At 49.4% G+C, this 17772-nt stretch overlaps 1 protein-coding gene across 1 annotated transcript; it reads left to right on the top strand.

The window, feature by feature from the left end:
* Positions 1-395: 395 nt before the first annotated feature.
* TGM7 (transglutaminase 7) lies at positions 396-14545 on the top strand (the record flags this gene model as incomplete). Its single annotated transcript, XM_082649396.1, is given in 17 exon segments — positions 396-444; positions 1169-1351; positions 2014-2249; positions 2253-2259; positions 2849-2964; positions 5593-5721; positions 5810-5911; positions 5915-5987; positions 8102-8240; positions 9964-10067; positions 10510-10752; positions 11221-11547; positions 11982-12142; positions 14003-14136; positions 14386-14437; positions 14439-14484; positions 14487-14545. Coding segments are annotated over 17 exon segments (2160 nt in total).
* Positions 14546-17772: the final 3227 nt, after the last annotated feature.

Raw genomic sequence — 17772 nt, 5'->3', positions numbered from 1 at the left:
ATTAGGACTCAAAAAAAATCCAGCCAGGTAACAAAGATGGGCTAAAACTATCAAAGTGAACTCATTTAGTGAAAATATAGAGAACTTATGTGAAGAAAGTTCAAAATGCGAATGGCACAGAAACTGGCTGGAGCAAACACGAGTTTTTCCGCAGCATCCCCAGCCTCTACCCACTAGACACCCGTAGCAGCCTCTCCCCGAGTTGTGACAACCAAAAATGTCTCCAGACTTTGCCAAATGTCCTCTAGGGGGCAAAATTGCCCCTGTTGAGAACCACTGAGATAAACTGAGGTACTAATGGGGGAAAGGACCTAATGAATTTTTATCACCAGCAAAAACAGCAAAGCAAATGCAATCTGAGGCTGCATTATTATCAGTACTAAGAGCAACTACTGATGACCGAGTGCTTACCCTGCACCCGCCACTATGCGAAGGTCTTTACTTGTGAGTCCTCACTTAATGCCCACATGAATTCTAGGAGGTAGGAACACCATTGTCACCATTTTTTTGATGTCTAGGGACCTTAAGTGGCTTGCTTAAGGTTTCACAGCCAAGATGGTGAGAGCCTGCACCTTGCCCATTATGCTATGAGAGTTTTAAAATTACACACTAAGTGTACATCCTAGGAAGCAGCCAGTACCCTCATCCACCTGGAATGTGACTGAGAAGCAAGAAATAAGCTGCAAATAACCCTGAGGTGCCCACCCTCCCCCATATCCTAAAGCAGGGACTTGCCTGTAGCTGAGGTCCCAGCCTCCACTCAGCTCATTGACTTAATTCATACAAAATTCGAGTATACTCTTTCTTCTATCATCAGGATAATAGAGTAATTTTTAGAAAGATTGTCAACAAAAGTGATTAAGAGTACATGGCGGCACTTTGAGGTTAAGTTTCAGTTATCTGGAAATGTTGTGCTGTCTGGGACCCCAGTTCTCGAGCACTGTGGCTCCAGGTCCAGGTCCAGAGGTCACTGGGATCACGATGCTGAAATGCTCTCTGAGGCTGAGTCCTGAGATTAGGGGGCAGGTGGCAGAGGGCTAAGATCTGGACAGCAGTCTTACCCAAGTCAGAGCCAGGTGCCATGAAATGTCAAGAAGTGTCAGGGGATGCTGAGCCCAGGGAGCCACAGCTGGGCAGTGACCTGTCCCCCCGCCAACCCCCGTCCCAGTGGCAGCCTTGGAGCTCAGGTCTGTCGACCTGCAGAACGCCAGGAACAACCAGGAGCCTCACACGCAGGAGGTGGGCCTGCAGTGGCTCATCATGCGCCACGGTGAGTCCTTCACAATCCAGCTGCATTTCAACCGACGCTTCCACTCTGGGACCGACTACATCATCTTTGTGGCTGAGACAGATGAGCCCGCCCCTCCCCAAGACAAAGTTCACCTCAAGGCCCCTGCCTCTCCTTTCTGAACTTCCACATTTTTTTGTGTGTGTGGTACGCGGGCCTCTCACTGTGTGGCCTCTCCCGTTGCAGAGCACAGGCTCTGGATGTGCAGGTTCAGCAGCCATGGCTCACAGGCCCAGCCGCTCCACGGCATGTGGGATCCTCCCAGACTGGGGCACGAACCCGCGTCCCCTGCATCAGCAGGCAGACTCTCAACCACTGCGCCACCAGGGAAGCCCTTGCCTCTCCTTTCTGAACCGCCCTCCCCTCTCTTCTCCTGGGACCCCGGGGACCCTATTAGTGCTGTTAAGAAAAGATTTGGCCAACTCAGCAAACTAAGATTGTGATAATAACAGACAACTTTTAAATACACAACAGGCACTGTGCTAAAAATTCACACACACTAACTCATTTAATCCCCGTGACAAGACTTTCAGGTGGGTACTACTAAGATCCCATTTTACAGATTGAAAAAATGAGGCCACAGATCGTAAGTGCATGGCCAAGGACACCCAGTGGCAGTAAAAGGATTAGCAAGTGGTAGGAGAAGGTAAGGGTCCTCCCAGTTCCTCTGAAATCGTGTCACATACATTTTGCACCTCACTTTGGGGTCATTCTCTCTTACACAGGACCACAGCCCACCGAGCTGCTGGGAACCCGAGCCACCTTCTTGCTCATCCAGGCCCGACAAGGCAATGTCTGGAGTGCTTCTGACTTCACCATTCATGCCAACTCACTCTTTGTCTCCCTTTTCACACCAGCCAATGCAGTCATTGGTCCCTACACTCTGAAGATGGAGATCTCTCAGGGCCCTGGTCACAGCACAACCCACCCTCTGGGGACTTTCATCCTGCTTTTTAACCCTTGAAGTGCAGGTATAACTTGCTCACAGGTTGTAATTCTAACTGATCCATTGGGAACACTCCGTGAGGATCTACTTAGAAAGCCCTGAAGATAAAATGCTGCACATCTATGCAATGTGTTACCATGTACTCACTAAAAATCATCTTTACAGAGAATTTTTAATGGCATGATGAAAATGTTCATGGTGTGATGTTAAGTGAAATCAATTAGGAAATGGAACACATATGATTCTAATTACATATATGTGCTGAGAAAGAGAGCACAGCCAGAATACACTAAAATGTAACGACGGCTGTTTCTGAGTAGTAAGAAGGGAGATCTTCATTGTCTTCTTTCTGTCATCCATATTTTCCAAATCTCTATGAAAAGCTTGAGGCTTTTATAACCAAGAAAAGATCATCTTTTTTTAAAGTGTAGATTATATCGCTGGCCTCTAGAAAAGCACACAAGCTTTTAAGGGGTCCAGTCTTGATTTCTATTGCCATCAACCCATTGCTTATCTGATTATCCAGCAAGATACTGCCATTACTGTTTTTAATTTTATTACTGTTTGTTTTTTGGTTTGGGGCTTTGCCCCCTCTGCTATTCTTAACTGCTCAGAGGATGACGTCTACCTGCCAAGTGAAATACTGCTGCAGGAGTATATCATGATGGACTACGGCTTTGTTTACAATGGTCATGAAAGAGTCATCACCCCCTGGCCCTGGAACTATGGGTAGGTAACACTGTCACCTGAAGTGGGCCTTAGACAACTCTATTAGGTTATGAACTGCCACTAACAGAAGTCAGGATGTGCAGTGCTGGACCAATTTCCCTTCCAGTGAGAGGAACAAGGAGGGAAGGGGAGATGTCTTTCCTTCTCAGTTTTTAATATTTTATGAAAAACTTAAAACATGGAGGTTCAGGATACTATAATGAACCTCCATGAACCTCTTACCTTCAATAGTGATCAATTTATGGTGTATTTTGTTTCATCTAATCAGGGATTTGCAAACTATAGCCTGTGGGCCAGATGTGGCCCACTGCCTGTTTTTGCATGGCCCAAGAGTTTAGAATGGTTTTCATACTTTATAAACTGCTGAAAAAAAGAATTTAAAAAAAATAACACAGTCGGGCTTCCCTGGTGGCGCAGTGGTTGGGAGTCCGCTTGCCGATGCAGGGGACACGGGTTCGTGCCCCGGTCCGGGAAGATCCCACATGCCGCGGAGCGGCTGGGCCCGTGAGCCATGGCCGCTGAGCCTGCGCGTCCGGAGTCTGTGCTCCGCAACGGGAGAGGCCACAACAGTGAGAGGCCCGCGTACCGCAAAAAAAAATAAATAAATAAATAAATAAAATTAAAAATAACACAGTCATCCCTTAGTATTTGCAGAGGATTGGTTTCAGGACGCCTCCACAGATACCAAAATCCAAGCATGCTCAAGTCCCTTATATAAAGTGGCATAGGCCGCTCTCGCCTTCTGAGATGGCCCACGCTCTGTCTGTGGAGTGTGTTTCTCTCTAAATAAATCCACTTCTTACCTATCACTTTGTCTCTCACTGAATTCTTTCTGCCATGACACATCAAGAACCTGAGCTTCATTAAGTCCTGAAACCAGATACTGAAACCCCTGCCAGGTGGGAGAAGTTAACTGTATGCTGCCACAACTGGCAGGACCCAGGACCGGTTGGAACCAGAAGGTTGATGATGCTGACTCCCACTTACCTCACACCAACCAATCAGAAGAAAGTCCATGAGCTGATCACACCCTCGTCTTTGAACCATTACTATAAAACTCCTCACTACCCCCTCCAGGTTGGGACACTCAGTTTTGAGAGCATTAGCCCTCTGTGGCCCCCTTTGCTTGGCAAAGCAATAAAACTATTCTTTTCAACTTCACCCCCCAATAAATAAATAAAAAATAAAGCGGCATAGTATTTGCATATAACCTATGCACAACTTCCCATGTACTTTTAAATCATCTCTAGATACTTAAAACACCTAAAACAATGTAAATGCTATGTAAATAGTTGCTGGCACTGTGCAGCAAATTCACGTTTTGCTTTTGGGAATTTTCTGGAATTTTTTCCCCTAATACTTTTGATCCTATTGGTTGAATCCATGGATGTAGAATCCACGGACACAGAGGGCCAACTGTATTTTGTGATGTGCAAATTATATGAAGTTCAAACTTCGGTGTCTAATAAACAGCATTTCATTGGAACACAGCTATGCTCATTCATTTAGGTATCATCTGTGGCTGCTTTCATGCTACAATGGCAGGATTGAGTAGTTGAGACAGAAACCCTATGGCCTGCAAAGCCTAAAATATTTATTATCTGGTCCTTTACAGAAAAACTTTGCCGATCCCTGATGTATTCTTCCCCATTCCTCGCATCTCATCACTGGATTTTTGGGAAGCAAATTACCATATCATTTAATCGAGTAATACTTCCAAATATAGTTCTAAAAGATGATGACTCTCTGAAAAACTGAGCCACAATACAGTATTATAACTGAAATAATGAACAGCAATTCTTTAATAACACCAAATATCCAGTTAAGGTACACAGCGGGGGACCTTTGACTCTGGGCAACTTTTCTACTCTCAACCACCAGCCGTGGCTGGGATAGTTTCTCTCCGCCTCCCACTGCCTTCTCAGCCCTGTCCACACCCACCGGGAGGGAAAAGTGCGTTGGGGGTAGGAAGCAGGGAGCCTTGCTGAGGAAGATCAGGTTCCCTGTTCTCCAACAACTTGTGTAATTTTTTGAAACTTAGAAAAATACCAGGGTATTTGGTAGCCAAAAGGATTACGACACATGTAGCAAATACATGTTGTAGCTGTATGTCATGAGTGTACACTGGCTTCTCCTGTGCTCACACCATCAGCACTGAACCCTCTACCTGATTTGAAGGTTCTCCACGCTCTTCCCCCTCTCCTCACATGCCTGGCCTTATATGTATCCATCCGATCTCTTCCCACTCTCGCAAGTCCTCCAGGAGGAAAATCTCTGAGCCTCTGTCTCTGGTACCCATCATGCCCAAAGACCTTGGGTGAATGCCTTCACCCTGCTCTCTTCCTGTCTACCTTGTCCTTCCAAGCCCACCGGCTCCAATAGCCTTCTCTGATGCCTTCAGCTGACTCGCATCTTTCCAAATTCCATTTGCATTTTCCATCAGAAACACACAGGTTAGTTCTTCAAAATTCTGAATCTTAACACATTCCCAACTCGACTTACAAGCTCTTTGAAGGCAGGAACTTGTCTGATATTTGGCCCCACCCCAAACGTCGGTGTTACTGACTTGGCTTCAGAATTCTAGACGTTTTTACTCTTCTCTTTGTTCTTCCTTGAAATCCCCTGGAAGTTTGAAGAGGACATGATAGATATCTGCTTTCAGATTCTGAACAAGAGCCTGTACTTCTTAGAGAACCCAACCAAAGACTACTCCCAGTGGAACAATGTGGTGTATGTCTGCAGGGTGGTGAGCGCCATGGTAAGGCCAGAAGCTTCCCCGGCCCTGCCTGAGCTCCCTGCCCCCCCCCCCACCGCACCGCGAAAACCCACCTGTCTCTCCTCTGCAGATCAACAGCAATGATGACAGCCGTGTGCTGCAGGGGAGCTGGAGAGAGGACTACTCCCAGGGGGTCAGCCCACTGGAGCGGACGGCCAGCGTGGCCATCCTGTGACAGTGGGCAGCCAGGGGCGGGCAGCCTGTGAGGTATGGGCAGTGCTGGGTATTTGCAGCTGTTATGGGTACCAGTGAGTGAGGGGGAGATGGGAATGCAGAATCACTTATTGACTCTTCGTGATAACTCTTCGAGGTTGGGCTGGGATTATCTCCACTTCACCTGAGTTGACTGTGGCCTGTCCACAGCCCCATGGCTAAGGAGTGGTGGTCACTTGACTCTTAACCAGCACACTCTATAGTCTCAAGGAATCCTGCAATAACCAGGGAAGGTGTGACCTGCTGCAATCACTCTTCAGTCTCCTTGATGGAGCAGTTAGGCTATTAAAATGGTCACCTGGTCCCAAAGTGGAGGCAAAACTGGCTTGTTTCTGACACCTGCTCAGGATTCTCAGCTCAAGGTGAGCCTGGAGTCAGGGGCAGGTTGAGGGAAGCTTGAGGTGCAAGCAGATAATCTGGAAGCCTGATCTCATCTGTGGGCAGAGCTGGTGGCTCCCAAACACTTCTCAGAGAGATTCTTGAGGAGTTACAGTTAGAGATTGACTACTTTGCTGACTACCCTTAAGGAGCATCCATGTTTCATGCATTATCAGTTATTTACAATTTAGTCCCAAGTCATTGATCAGATTATCTGTGAAGATGAGGGAAAGATGGAAAGCACTGTGGTGCCTGCCTATCTTCCCCCAAGAGGCAGGAGTACCTTGCACAGTGCTGCCTGTTACATTGTGATGCTCAAGAAGTGTTTACTGAACCGATGTGTTGACTCTGAGTTGGAGAACGAGGGAGCACAGAATGGGGAGGACAGAGACAGGGTCCAAAGACAAAGTTCTAGACTTTTCTGAGAGGGGCAACATACCTTGGCAGTTATGTACAGGTGCTACAGACAGTGGAGGGGTATAAATATGAGTGTTCAAATCAAGTGACCTCATTTTGTTCATTTGTTTTCAAGGGAAAATGCTCAGCACAGTGCCAGTATTTAGTACAGCCAAATTTGCCTTGGACTAGGCAGGTGTTAAGGAGGAGGGCTCAGGCCTTTAGACCCTGCAAAGAGAGGGAGAAGGTCTAAGTATGCATCTTTGCTCCACCTCCGAGCCTCTCCCCACGGCTAGGCCCTAGAGTCTACGACCTTTGAGCGAGGGGAAAGCTGCTCCTGCCAAGTTGCCTCTGGCCACTGGCAGCCCTGGTCTAACTCTCACCAAGGGTTAAGGGTTTGTGAAAGCCCAGGAGCTGTGCTGGCAGTGGATAGGCGACTGTGGACAGGTGGCGTCCTTTGGGGATCTTCAATGAATCGAAACAAAAAGATTGGTCATTCTTAATAGTCCTCTTACATTTCAAAGCATTGTAATCCTCCCAGCAGCCTCAGCGGGCACCATCTGCTCCTAAGCAGGACAGGGGTGGGATAAACCTCTCTCTAAACTCACCTTGCTTGCTTCCACACCTGGCTGTCGGCTTAATTTCATCTGGCCCTGGTCAAGTGTGTGTGGTGGTGGTGGGGGGGGGGGATGACGGTGATGTAGTGGCTGCTTTGTGTGATTTCTAAGATGCCACAAGAGGGTGCTGTTGTCTTATCAAAGATGGTCATTGCCTCGTACATGCAAGGTTCCCTTCGTCGCTGTCTTCCACATATCTCCATAAGTCTATCTGGCTCTTCTATCTGTGCTTTGATTTCTTTCTTTCCTCCAAACCCTTTTATTTGAGTATAATTACAGATCCAGAATTTCAGAACTGAAAATCATCTAGTCCAACTCTTCATTTTGTTACATATAAGAAGACTAAGGGCCAGAGAAGTTAAGCCAGTTACCTAAGGTCACACAGCTTCTCTTCTGGCCACAGCATAGGTCTAATTTTTAAAATTTTTCTTTCCAATTATCAAATGTTTAGGTTCTCTTTTTTTAGTTTGGAAAGCTGCTGAATGGAAAAATCCCTAAATGATAAATTGAGTTGTTGTTAAGTGACCCTCAAATGATTTCTTTCTCCTGGTGGAATGGAGACTATGGATAGGGCAGGTAGGCCACAAGGTTCTGGGCCTGGGTGAGGTGCTCTGAGGATAAAGGAGTGACAGGTATGGATCTGCAAGAATCTTGGCCTTTTCTTCTCCTCCAGCTTGAAAGTGAGAAAGTATGCTCATGAAACCAATGATTCTTCTTGAAATACACTCAGTTAGTCCCCATGCTTTTCTTCTCTTTAGTAATGAGATGCTTAGGTGTTCCAACCCGTGTCGTTTCCAATTTCCATTCTGCATACAACGTGGATGCAAACTTGACCATCGACACCTACTATGACCAACATGCAGAGATGCTGCCAACTCAGAAACAAGACAAAATATGGTAAGGGGCACTGTCTCCTACAGGTCTCTGCTCCGTTCCAGGTAGGGTAGGAAAATTCTGGCCTGATGCTGTCTGGCCTTGAGGAAATATTGCCCCGTACATTGTTGCCGATGCTCAGAGAATAAGTTCCCCAGCCAGAAAGCTGTTCTGGCTAATCAGAGCATCACATCAAGTTCATTTCAGAGATAGAAGACTATGGGATAATGTATTCTGAAGCTGGCAACCAAATGAATAGGTCGTGTCTCCTCTGAATACTGACCTCAAAATCTGTTTCATCTTACTCTTCCTTCTTTGAGCCTTTCTGTTTCAGAAAACAGAGCACATTTCTCTGTTTCTCTGTCAGGGCAAAGCCAGGACTAGCTGCCTCTGCATATTTCCTTTGGTCTCTGCTGACTTCTCCTCTCCCTGCCCCACTCCCTCTCTGTAGGCATGTGTATATACGTCTGTGTGTGTCTCTGTGTGTCCCTTTATTTTTGGACCTCTAGTTGCTTCCTCTGGTTCCTTTCTCCTCTGCTCTACCCCACATCTGATTTCCTGTTTTTGCTTTTCCAGCCAGTTTCCAGGTGAGACCTTTGAATTGTATGAGAACTAGCTGCTGTCCTTGGAGCTCCCTCCCTCTCTGGGCTCCTCGAGGGCTGAAACTTCTCTGGGTCAATGAGCAGTAGTGTATCTAGGAAGGACATGTCACTTGTGTAGAATTCTGTCTGTGAGCACGTAAGCTGAATCTAATCATGAAGAAACAGCAGGCAAGTCCAAAATGAGGGCCACTCTGATAAAAATAAATAAATAAATACTGTATTCAAAATGTCAATGTGATAAAGCCGGAAGAACTCTTCCAGATCAAAGGACACAAAGGTTTTTGGTCAACTAAATGCCATGTGTGATCCTGGACTGGGTGGAAAAGAATGCCACAGAGCTGCAGTCCCCAACCTTTTTGGCACCAGGGACCGGTTTTGTGGAAGATGATTTTACCACGGGAAGAGTGGGGCGATAGTTCAGGCGGTAACGCAGGCGATGGGGAGCAGCAGATGAAGCTCCACTTGCTCGCTGCTGCTCACCTCCTGCTGTGCGGCCCAGTTGCTAACAGGCCACGGGCCGGTACCGGGGGTTGGGGACCCCTGCCACAGAGGACATTATTAGCTGACAACATTGAAATATAGACAGTAAAGTAGATAAAAGGATAGTATCAATTTTTTTTTTTTTTGCGGTACGCAGGCCTCTCACTGTTGTGGCCTCTCCCGTTGCGGAGCACAGGCTCCGGACGCGCAGGCTCAGCGGCCATGGCTCACGGGCCCAGCTGCTCCGCGGCATGTGGGATCTTCCCGGACCGGGGCACGAACCCGTGTCCCCTGCATCGGCAGGCGGACTCTCAACTACTGCGCCACCAGGGAAGCCCGAGGATAGTATCAATATTAAATGTGTGAGTTTGATAACTGTACAAGAGTACACAAGGGAAGATCTCTATTCTAAGAAATCTCCATATCCACACTGAAAGAAAGCTAGTGATAAAGCAAAGGGGGCAAAATGCTAACAATAGATGAACTGGGTATATGGGTGCTCTTTGTACTATTCTTGCAACTTTATTATAAGCTTGAAATTACTTCCAAATAAAATGTAGAGAAAATAAAGGAAGAAACAATGATACAAAGCACTCAGTATAGGGTTTGATACCTGGCAAATCCTCTGAAAACGTGAGTCCTTTTCTCCTTACTGCTTTCTCCAGGAATTTCTATGTCTGGAACGAGTGCTGGATGATCCGGAAAGATCTCCCTCCAGGATACAACGGGTGGCAGGTTCTGGACCCCACTCCCCAGCAAACCAGCAGTGGTGAGAGCAGACCATTGTGAAAGGGTCTGGGCTCTGTGGGGACGCCGGTCAGGGTGACTGACCCCATGAGCAGGAGGCCAGAAAGGAACGATGCCTTTCCCACTTCATCCGCTTTCCAAAGTCGTAGCAGGGACAACTTTGGGTCAGGGGTCTAACTTTGCCTTTGACAGTTGGGTGAGCTGATGAGTCACTGGACCTCTCAGTTGTTTCCTCACCTGTAAAGTAGGGAAGATGAAGGTGATGACTGCTGCTTCCCAGGGTGGCTGTGAGCATCAGATGAATTAATGGGAACTGGAGAGCACCCCATGGATGAGGGTCATTAATGCCACTGCCCCTCCCCATCCCATCTCCCTACCTCTACCTCCCATGGCCAGGACCCGCTGGCCCTGGTCCATATGTCAGCAGCCAAGTTAATGGTCCACAACTCCTGTTCCCTGAACAGGGTTGTTCCACTGTGGCCCTGCCTCCGTAAAGGCCATCAGGGAAGGGAAGGTCCACCTGCCCTACAACACCCCATTTGTGTATGCTGAGGTGAACGTCGATGAAGTCGTTTGGCTGTTGGGGGATGGCCAGGCCCAGGAACTCCTGGCCCATATCATCAGTTCCATCAGGAAGGAAATCAGCACCAAGATGGTAGGGTCAGACCAGAGCCAGAACATCACCAGCTCCTACAAGTACCCAGAAGGTGCCTGGGGCCCCAGTTTTTCAGGGAGGGGGGCAGCTGTAACCTCCTTTGTGTTGCCTCCCAAAGGACATGAGGATGGCTCTCACGTTGAAACCATCACCACCTAACCACTGCCTCCACAAAAGATGACAAAAGACACCATCCAGTGCTTAAAATCAGGAACTCATTTAACCCAAATTTTTGGCAACTCTATGAGGCAAGGAAATATCCCTGGGCTACATGTGACTGAACTGAGCACCAAGAGATGAAGGGACTGTGACAGAGCAAGGGTTTGAGCCCAGCACCAAGCAACACCAATCCCCTCGTTCCAGCCATGATGCTGTATTGTCTCCTTAGGCAGCTATTCTTTGTGGCTGAGGCTTCGGGAGGGGACCTGGGAGTTGCTGGGTGCCTTGTTTCCAGCAAGAAGTTCATTGGTCCTCCTGACCCCTCCCCACTGATGTCTTTCCTGGCTCTCCTTTCTGTCAGGATCCTGTGAGGAGCGATCTGTGTTCATGAAGGCCTCCTGGAAAATGCTGGGCCCTTGGAAGGCCTCTTCACCCTTCCTGGACCTGCTGGGGTCTGGGGGCTTTGAGGATCAGCTGGCACAGCTGCAGCTTTACCTGACCAGAAAGGCTGAGTGGGGCCAGGACCTGCTGCCGAAGCTTAATGCTGGGAGTCTGGCAGATAGAGCCCAACCCCAGGGGCCCATCCGCCTGGTGGTGCATTTCTGTGCACAGACCCTGCTGCACGACGGTGGCACCTGGGAGCCCCTCTGGAGACAAATAGTGCACTTGACCCTGGACTTCGGGGAGGGTGAGTATGAGGCAGGCCTGGAAAGGCACATACAGGGAGGGAAGCTTGGGGCCATGAACAAGGCACCCCCCCCCCCCACACACACACACACACGCATGCACACACACGCACGCACAGAACACACACGCGCACACACACACGTTGGGCATTGAAGCTGCTGTTGGCAGGAGATTGAATGTCAGGTACTGTACCTCTGATGCCATCCCACCAGGTGAAACACAGCAGTGACCTCGGGGGGGTCAGGGGCACAGGGTAAGCACCATCTGTCTCTCTCTCTTACACACACACACAAACACTTTCACACACGCACATAGACTCACACTCATATTCTCTCTCAAACACAAACTATTATTTCCTCTCTCACACATACACGTTTTCACTCTCTCTTTCCGAGACCCATTCCTGGACTCAAGATGTATTTTGTCTGTGCTTAGAGACACAGTGGCTGCTCTTGCTACCCTACAACAATTATAGAAACAAACTGGTGGATGAAAAGCTGATCTGTGTGTCTGGCATCGCCAAGGTGGAGGAGACAGGGAGGTCCATGCTGGTCCTAAAAGATATCTCCCTGGGGCCTCCCCACTTATCTACTGAGGTAAGGCATCTGGACAGAGATGGGGGCCAGGGGCCCTCTGACTCACCTAATTCAGGGGCTGGGGGCACAGCAGCTAACAAGGCACAGTCCCTGCCTTGGACACCAAACAGGTGATTAAAGTGCAGTATGGTGTGGTCGCTTGCACTCTGTGCAAAGGGAAGGCTTCCCAGAGGAGGTGACATTTTACAGAAGATGCACAGGAAGACACTCTAGAGAAACGAGGTGGAGTTGAAGGCATTTTAAGTAAGGAAGTAGCTTTGCAGAGGCAAAGAGACAAGAAAGGTGGTATCTGGGAGATAGAATAGAGAAGACAGGTTTGAGAGAGACTCAGGCCAAATTCCTTGTCACCTGATAAGACAGGGGTGACAAGGAAGAAGGAAACAAATGAAAGGTGAGCCTCACATTTCACGTTCAGAGGCTTGAGTGGCTGGCAAGGCAACTGCATGAGGAACGAATACAGGTGAAGGAAGGGTAAATGGGGGAGGGCAGGGATGACCTCCATGTCCTATAACCAGGGTTTTTCTTCCTCTGAAGGCTCCTTTCCCCACTTTCCCCTCCTACCTGAAGGCCTTGCCCACTGCCTAATCCCCACCTGACTGTGCACCTGGTGGATCTGTGAACAGCACCCTCCACCCCCACCAGAAAGAGATGTGAGTGGCTCCACATCATAGACCGTCTGGCCCCCTGACAGTTTTCACCTGGACATGCTGTGAGGTCATCAGGCCAAGTGATGCCAGGCAGCCTCCGTGAGTGGGGAGGGGGTAACAGTGGGCAGAATCACAAGAGCAGACACAAGCCTGGGGCTGAGGTGAGGGCCCTGCCCATTACACAAAGCCCTGGTTACAACAGGATCCAATGCAAACACATCAAGTGCCAAGTAGGCTATTAATTGGTCCCCATTGCTAAGGAACCCCGGGATGATTTGTGTGACCATGCTGGATGCCAAAGCTATTTTGACCTTGTTCAACTTTGGCACACTCACTAGAGTACAAAGGACTTGTTTCTTTTCTTTGAATTCCAGAGAAGTCAGGATGTGTTCTTCCTTCTCCTCGAGTCTCTGGTTGAGCCAGAACGTGCCCCCAGTATGATCTGGGTGGTCAGGTCATTTCAGTTCAACACTCGTTTACCAAATATCCATCATTTGGCTGGTACTGTGCTAGGCACTGGGGCTCTAGAAGTGAGTAGGATGGATCCCTGCCTCCCACTCACAAGTCAAGGCCATGCTGCCCTATGACACAGACCTCACATGTGATGCACTGAATACACCTGGAGAAACTCAGGGTCTGCTAATGTATATGAAGACAGAGCAGCATGGGAGGAAGATCCTGACTGGGGTCTAGGACACCTGGGTCAGGTCCTTCTCTGCCATTAACATATCCTGCAACTTGGGCCTCAGAATGACATCACAAGTGGCACATGGATGGCACACATGACACCACTTCCTTATCCCATGCCTGTGTCAGACACTACTAATCAATCATGACCCTCTCACTGGCTCTGGATTGTCCTCAGGATCCTTTTTAACACACCATTCCTATCAGCCACAACTAACGGATTGGAGCTGGCACTTAAGTTGAAATCTAATTGCCATCCTGAGCTAGATGACGGGGAGGGAAATAGATTTCACTTGGTGCCAATTCCCAGTTGGTGGTGGCTTCCAGTAGTACTGTGAGCTCCTAAGGCAGGCCAGTGTATGTGTTAACCGTGAATACTGTGGGCTCATGTTCTCGCCCCTGCAGCGTCTTCGTGCTAAGTGAGCAGTCCCTGGTGGTCATCAGAGGGATGGGGAAGTGAGGTAGCTGAACTGAGTGCGGACATGAGGCCAGTTGCCCATGATAACCCCGTCTTCTCTCCACACAGGTGCCCGAGAGGGCCGAGGTGGGCAAGGCCCTGAGAGTCCACATCACGCTCACCAATACCCCCTCGGTGGCTCTGAGTCACTGCACAATGGTTCTGGAGGGCAGTGGCCTCATCAATGGGCAGATAACAAATGAGTAAGTACCATGGCTATCCACCTGCCTCATGCTGGTTTTAGATAAGGGGATGCCTCGTGGGGTCATAGGATGGTCATAGTCTCCTGGATGCTGCCCCCTTTCCCCCACCTTCCCACCTCCTTGGGGAAGGTTGAGCTCAGTGGTGTTGAGGGTGCGGGGGTGTGTGATGTGCTACCAACGAAGAGAGGAAACCAGATCACCCACCCAAGCAGTTACTCAAGGCTCTAAAAGGCCCTTTTTGACTTTCAGTCTTGGAACTCTGGTGGCCAGACACACCATCCAAATTCAACTGGACCTCTACCCCCATCAAAGCCGGACCCCACCAGCTGCAAGTCCTCATCAGCAGCAACAGATCAAGGAGATCAAGGGCTACAAGTACATCTTCGTTGCTGCAGGAAGGGCTTCTTGAGCCTCACACCCACCTCCTCAGGCCTTCCCAGTCATCCAGCCACTCCCCCGCCCCCCTCCTGACACCCTCTGGGGCCCCCGTACCCCTCCAGGCCCATTTTGCTCTCTTCTCCTCCTGAGGGTGTGGTGTTATCTTTGCTCCTTCTCTGTCCTCTTCCCCCCCTGCCTGGGGGTGAAAGAAGTGCTGTTAGAAGCACTGTGCATCTCGGGAAGAGACAATAAAAATGCTTTATCTATCATCAGTGTTCCTTTTTGTGTGCTAACAAGCTACTTATTGCTACTGGCTGGTCCTCTCAGCCTGACTGCCACCTGTGTGGCTGGGCCCTCCCTGCTCTTCCTGTCTTCTCTCTCCTCCTGCAAGATCTGCAGCCACAAAATAAGTGCAACGTGATCCCCTCTAAACCACCCTCTCTGGAATCCTAGATCCCAGGTCTCTCCATTTAAATTGTCTTAGTGAGCCCGCAAGCAGAGGCTGGAGGGAGGTCTGGGGAGGGCGGCCCAGACATGCTGGGAGGACACTGTGGCCTGCGGGGACCGGCCAGAAGCTGCTGCTGGCCTGAGAGCCTGGGGACAGTGGGGCAGGGCCCACTCACAGGGATAGCGGGCTGCCCCCCAAAACAGGCCCCCACTTTCCCTGACCCCATCTCCCCTTCTTGCTCCCTCACCAACTCCCTCTCCTCAACCTGACCTCCTCAGCCTCTCTTCCTTCATTGTGTGTGTTTTTGTTATTTTAAGAACAGGGAGCCACTCTTTTGTATTTTCTTCCTGTGATTCTCTAGATCATTTGTGCTCTTCTTAGATAATTTGGAAAGTACAGAAAAGTGAAAAGAAACAAAAGAAAAATCACCGATAGCTTCCCCATCCCAGAAGAAATCTCTGCTAACATTTGACACTTATCTTTCTGGTCTTTTCCCCCCTTTCACTGTGTTTTTGAAAGTTATCATTACATGGCTATCATCAAAAAGACAAGAGATAACGAGTTTTGGTGAGGGTGTGGAGGAAAGGGAAACCGTGTGCACTGTCGGTGGGAGTGTAAATTGGTGCAGCCACAGGGGAAAACAGCATGGAGGCTCCTCAAAAAATTAAAAATAGAACTACCATATGATCCAGTAATTCAACTGTTGGGCATATAACCAAAGGAAATAAAATCACTATCTCGAAGAGATATCTGCACCTCTGTGACACTAGCCAAGATGTGGAAACAACCCGTGTCTGTCAACAGACGAATGGATAAATAAGATGTGGTGTATACAATGGAACATTAGGCAGCCGTGAGAAAGAAGGAAATCCTGCCATTTGCTACAGTATGGATGGACCTTGAGGGCATTATGCTAAGTAAGAGGTGATTCAGATAGAGAAAGACAAATACTGTTTGATACCGCTTATACATGGAATCTAAAAAAGCTGAACTTGTAGAAACCGAGAGTAAAATGTTGGTTACCAGGGGCTGGAGGCAGGGGATTGGGGAGTGTAAGGCCAACTGGCCCGAGGCAGGGGAACACAATAAGGTTCACAGGTTGCATCAGACCGAAACTCTCCGGACCACCCAGTTCCAGGAACTGACCTGGGGACTTTGCACCCGGCCCAGCCTTCCCGCCTTTCGAGGGGCGGGACTAACGGTCCCCCCGGATACCCGAAAAGACCACCAAATAAGGAATACCCTGCGCCCTCCCAGATTCACCACACCCCTTTCCCTTCTTCCCCTATAAAATCTTGCCCAACCCTCGCCCGGGTGCGACTTCTCTGGCCCCTTTCTCTCGGACCAGTGAACCTCGCCCGGGAGCGCTCCCTAATAAAGATCACTTGAAGCTCTCCTCTGTTTCGCGGTCAGCCGCGTCAGGGACTCCTCCGTCCTCTCTCCGGGCCTCGGGCAACTGTGGAGACGTCCCAATCGCCTGACCGCCCTCCGACCTGCCATGAATTGGAGACTGAGACCAGGGATGCCTCTCTCCCTTTCCATTCACTCAGGGACAGACTGGGGGTCATGGGAACCTCACAATCGAAACCAGATCCTAAGACGCCCCTGGGGTGTCTCCTAGCCAAGATCTCCGTTGCCGATGGCTTTTCTATTCCACTGTGGCCTGGCCACAATATCCTCTAGACAATCCTGAAGGTACTTTCGATTTTAACATCCTCCCTGATCTAGATAATTACTGCCGCAGGACGGGCAAATGGTCCGAGGTACCCTATGTTCAGGCCTTCTGGTATTTACGCTCCCGCCCTTCCTTCTACATATCCTACATCCAAGCCCCTAATTTCCTTTGACGATGACCCCTCTCCACTAGCCGACCCACCCGAATCTCTCGCCTCTCCCCCCTCCAGAACTCCTCTCCAACCTCCACCCTACCCTGAAGCGGTGCCTCCTCCTCCCGAACCCGCTCCGGCCCATCCAACCGCTCCCCCGCCTCCCTCAACGGTTTCTCCTCCCACGCCCCTTGCTTCGCCAATTAGTGCACATACACGCTCTCACGACTCCCAAGATCCAAATCTCCTCTGCCCTCTGAGGGAGGTAGCAGGAGCGAAGGATTAGAGTTCATGTTCCCTTTTCCCTCCAAGATCTCTCTCAAATAGAAAAGCGATTAGGCTCCTTTTCTGCCGACTCTTCCCACTACATCAAAAAATTTCGCTACCTCTCTCAAGCTTACGATCTAACCTGGCACGATATCTTTGTGATCCTATCTTCTACTCTGACCCCTGACGAGACGGAAAGAATTCAAACTGCTGCCCGAAACCATGCAGATCAGGTTCACCTTACCGACAACTCCATGCCTGTCGGAGCGACTGCCGTACCTGGCACCGATCCAGACTGGACTTATCAGGATGGCCAAGATGGCCGTCGTAAGCGCGACCTCATGATCCAATGCCTCCTGGCTGGCATGCAGGCTGCCGCTCATAAGGTAGTCAATTTTGAGAAACGAAAAGAGGTAACCCAAGAACCTAACGAAAATCCAGCTATCTTTCTCAATCGCCTTACAGAGGCTTTAACTCTATACACACGGCTGGATCCCGACACCCCGGCAGGGGCAGAGGTGCTAGCCACCCATTTTATCACCCAATCAGCCCCGGACTGATTTCCGAAAGAAATTAAAACGGGCAGAAGACGGCCCTCAAAACCCCTATTCGAGATCTGGTAAAGATGGCCTTTAAAGTCTACAATGGCCGTGAGGATTTGGCAGAATCCAGCCGACAGGCTCGGATGCACCAGAAGGTGGCCCTCCAAACCCAAGC

The sequence above is a fragment of the Grampus griseus genome, assembly GCF_964374135.1.
Source record: "Grampus griseus genome assembly, chromosome: 2".
Taxonomy (NCBI): Eukaryota; Metazoa; Chordata; class Mammalia; order Artiodactyla; family Delphinidae; genus Grampus; species Grampus griseus.
The sequence above is the reverse complement of the archived record's forward strand: the minus strand, read 5'-3'. Positions and strand labels throughout refer to the sequence as shown.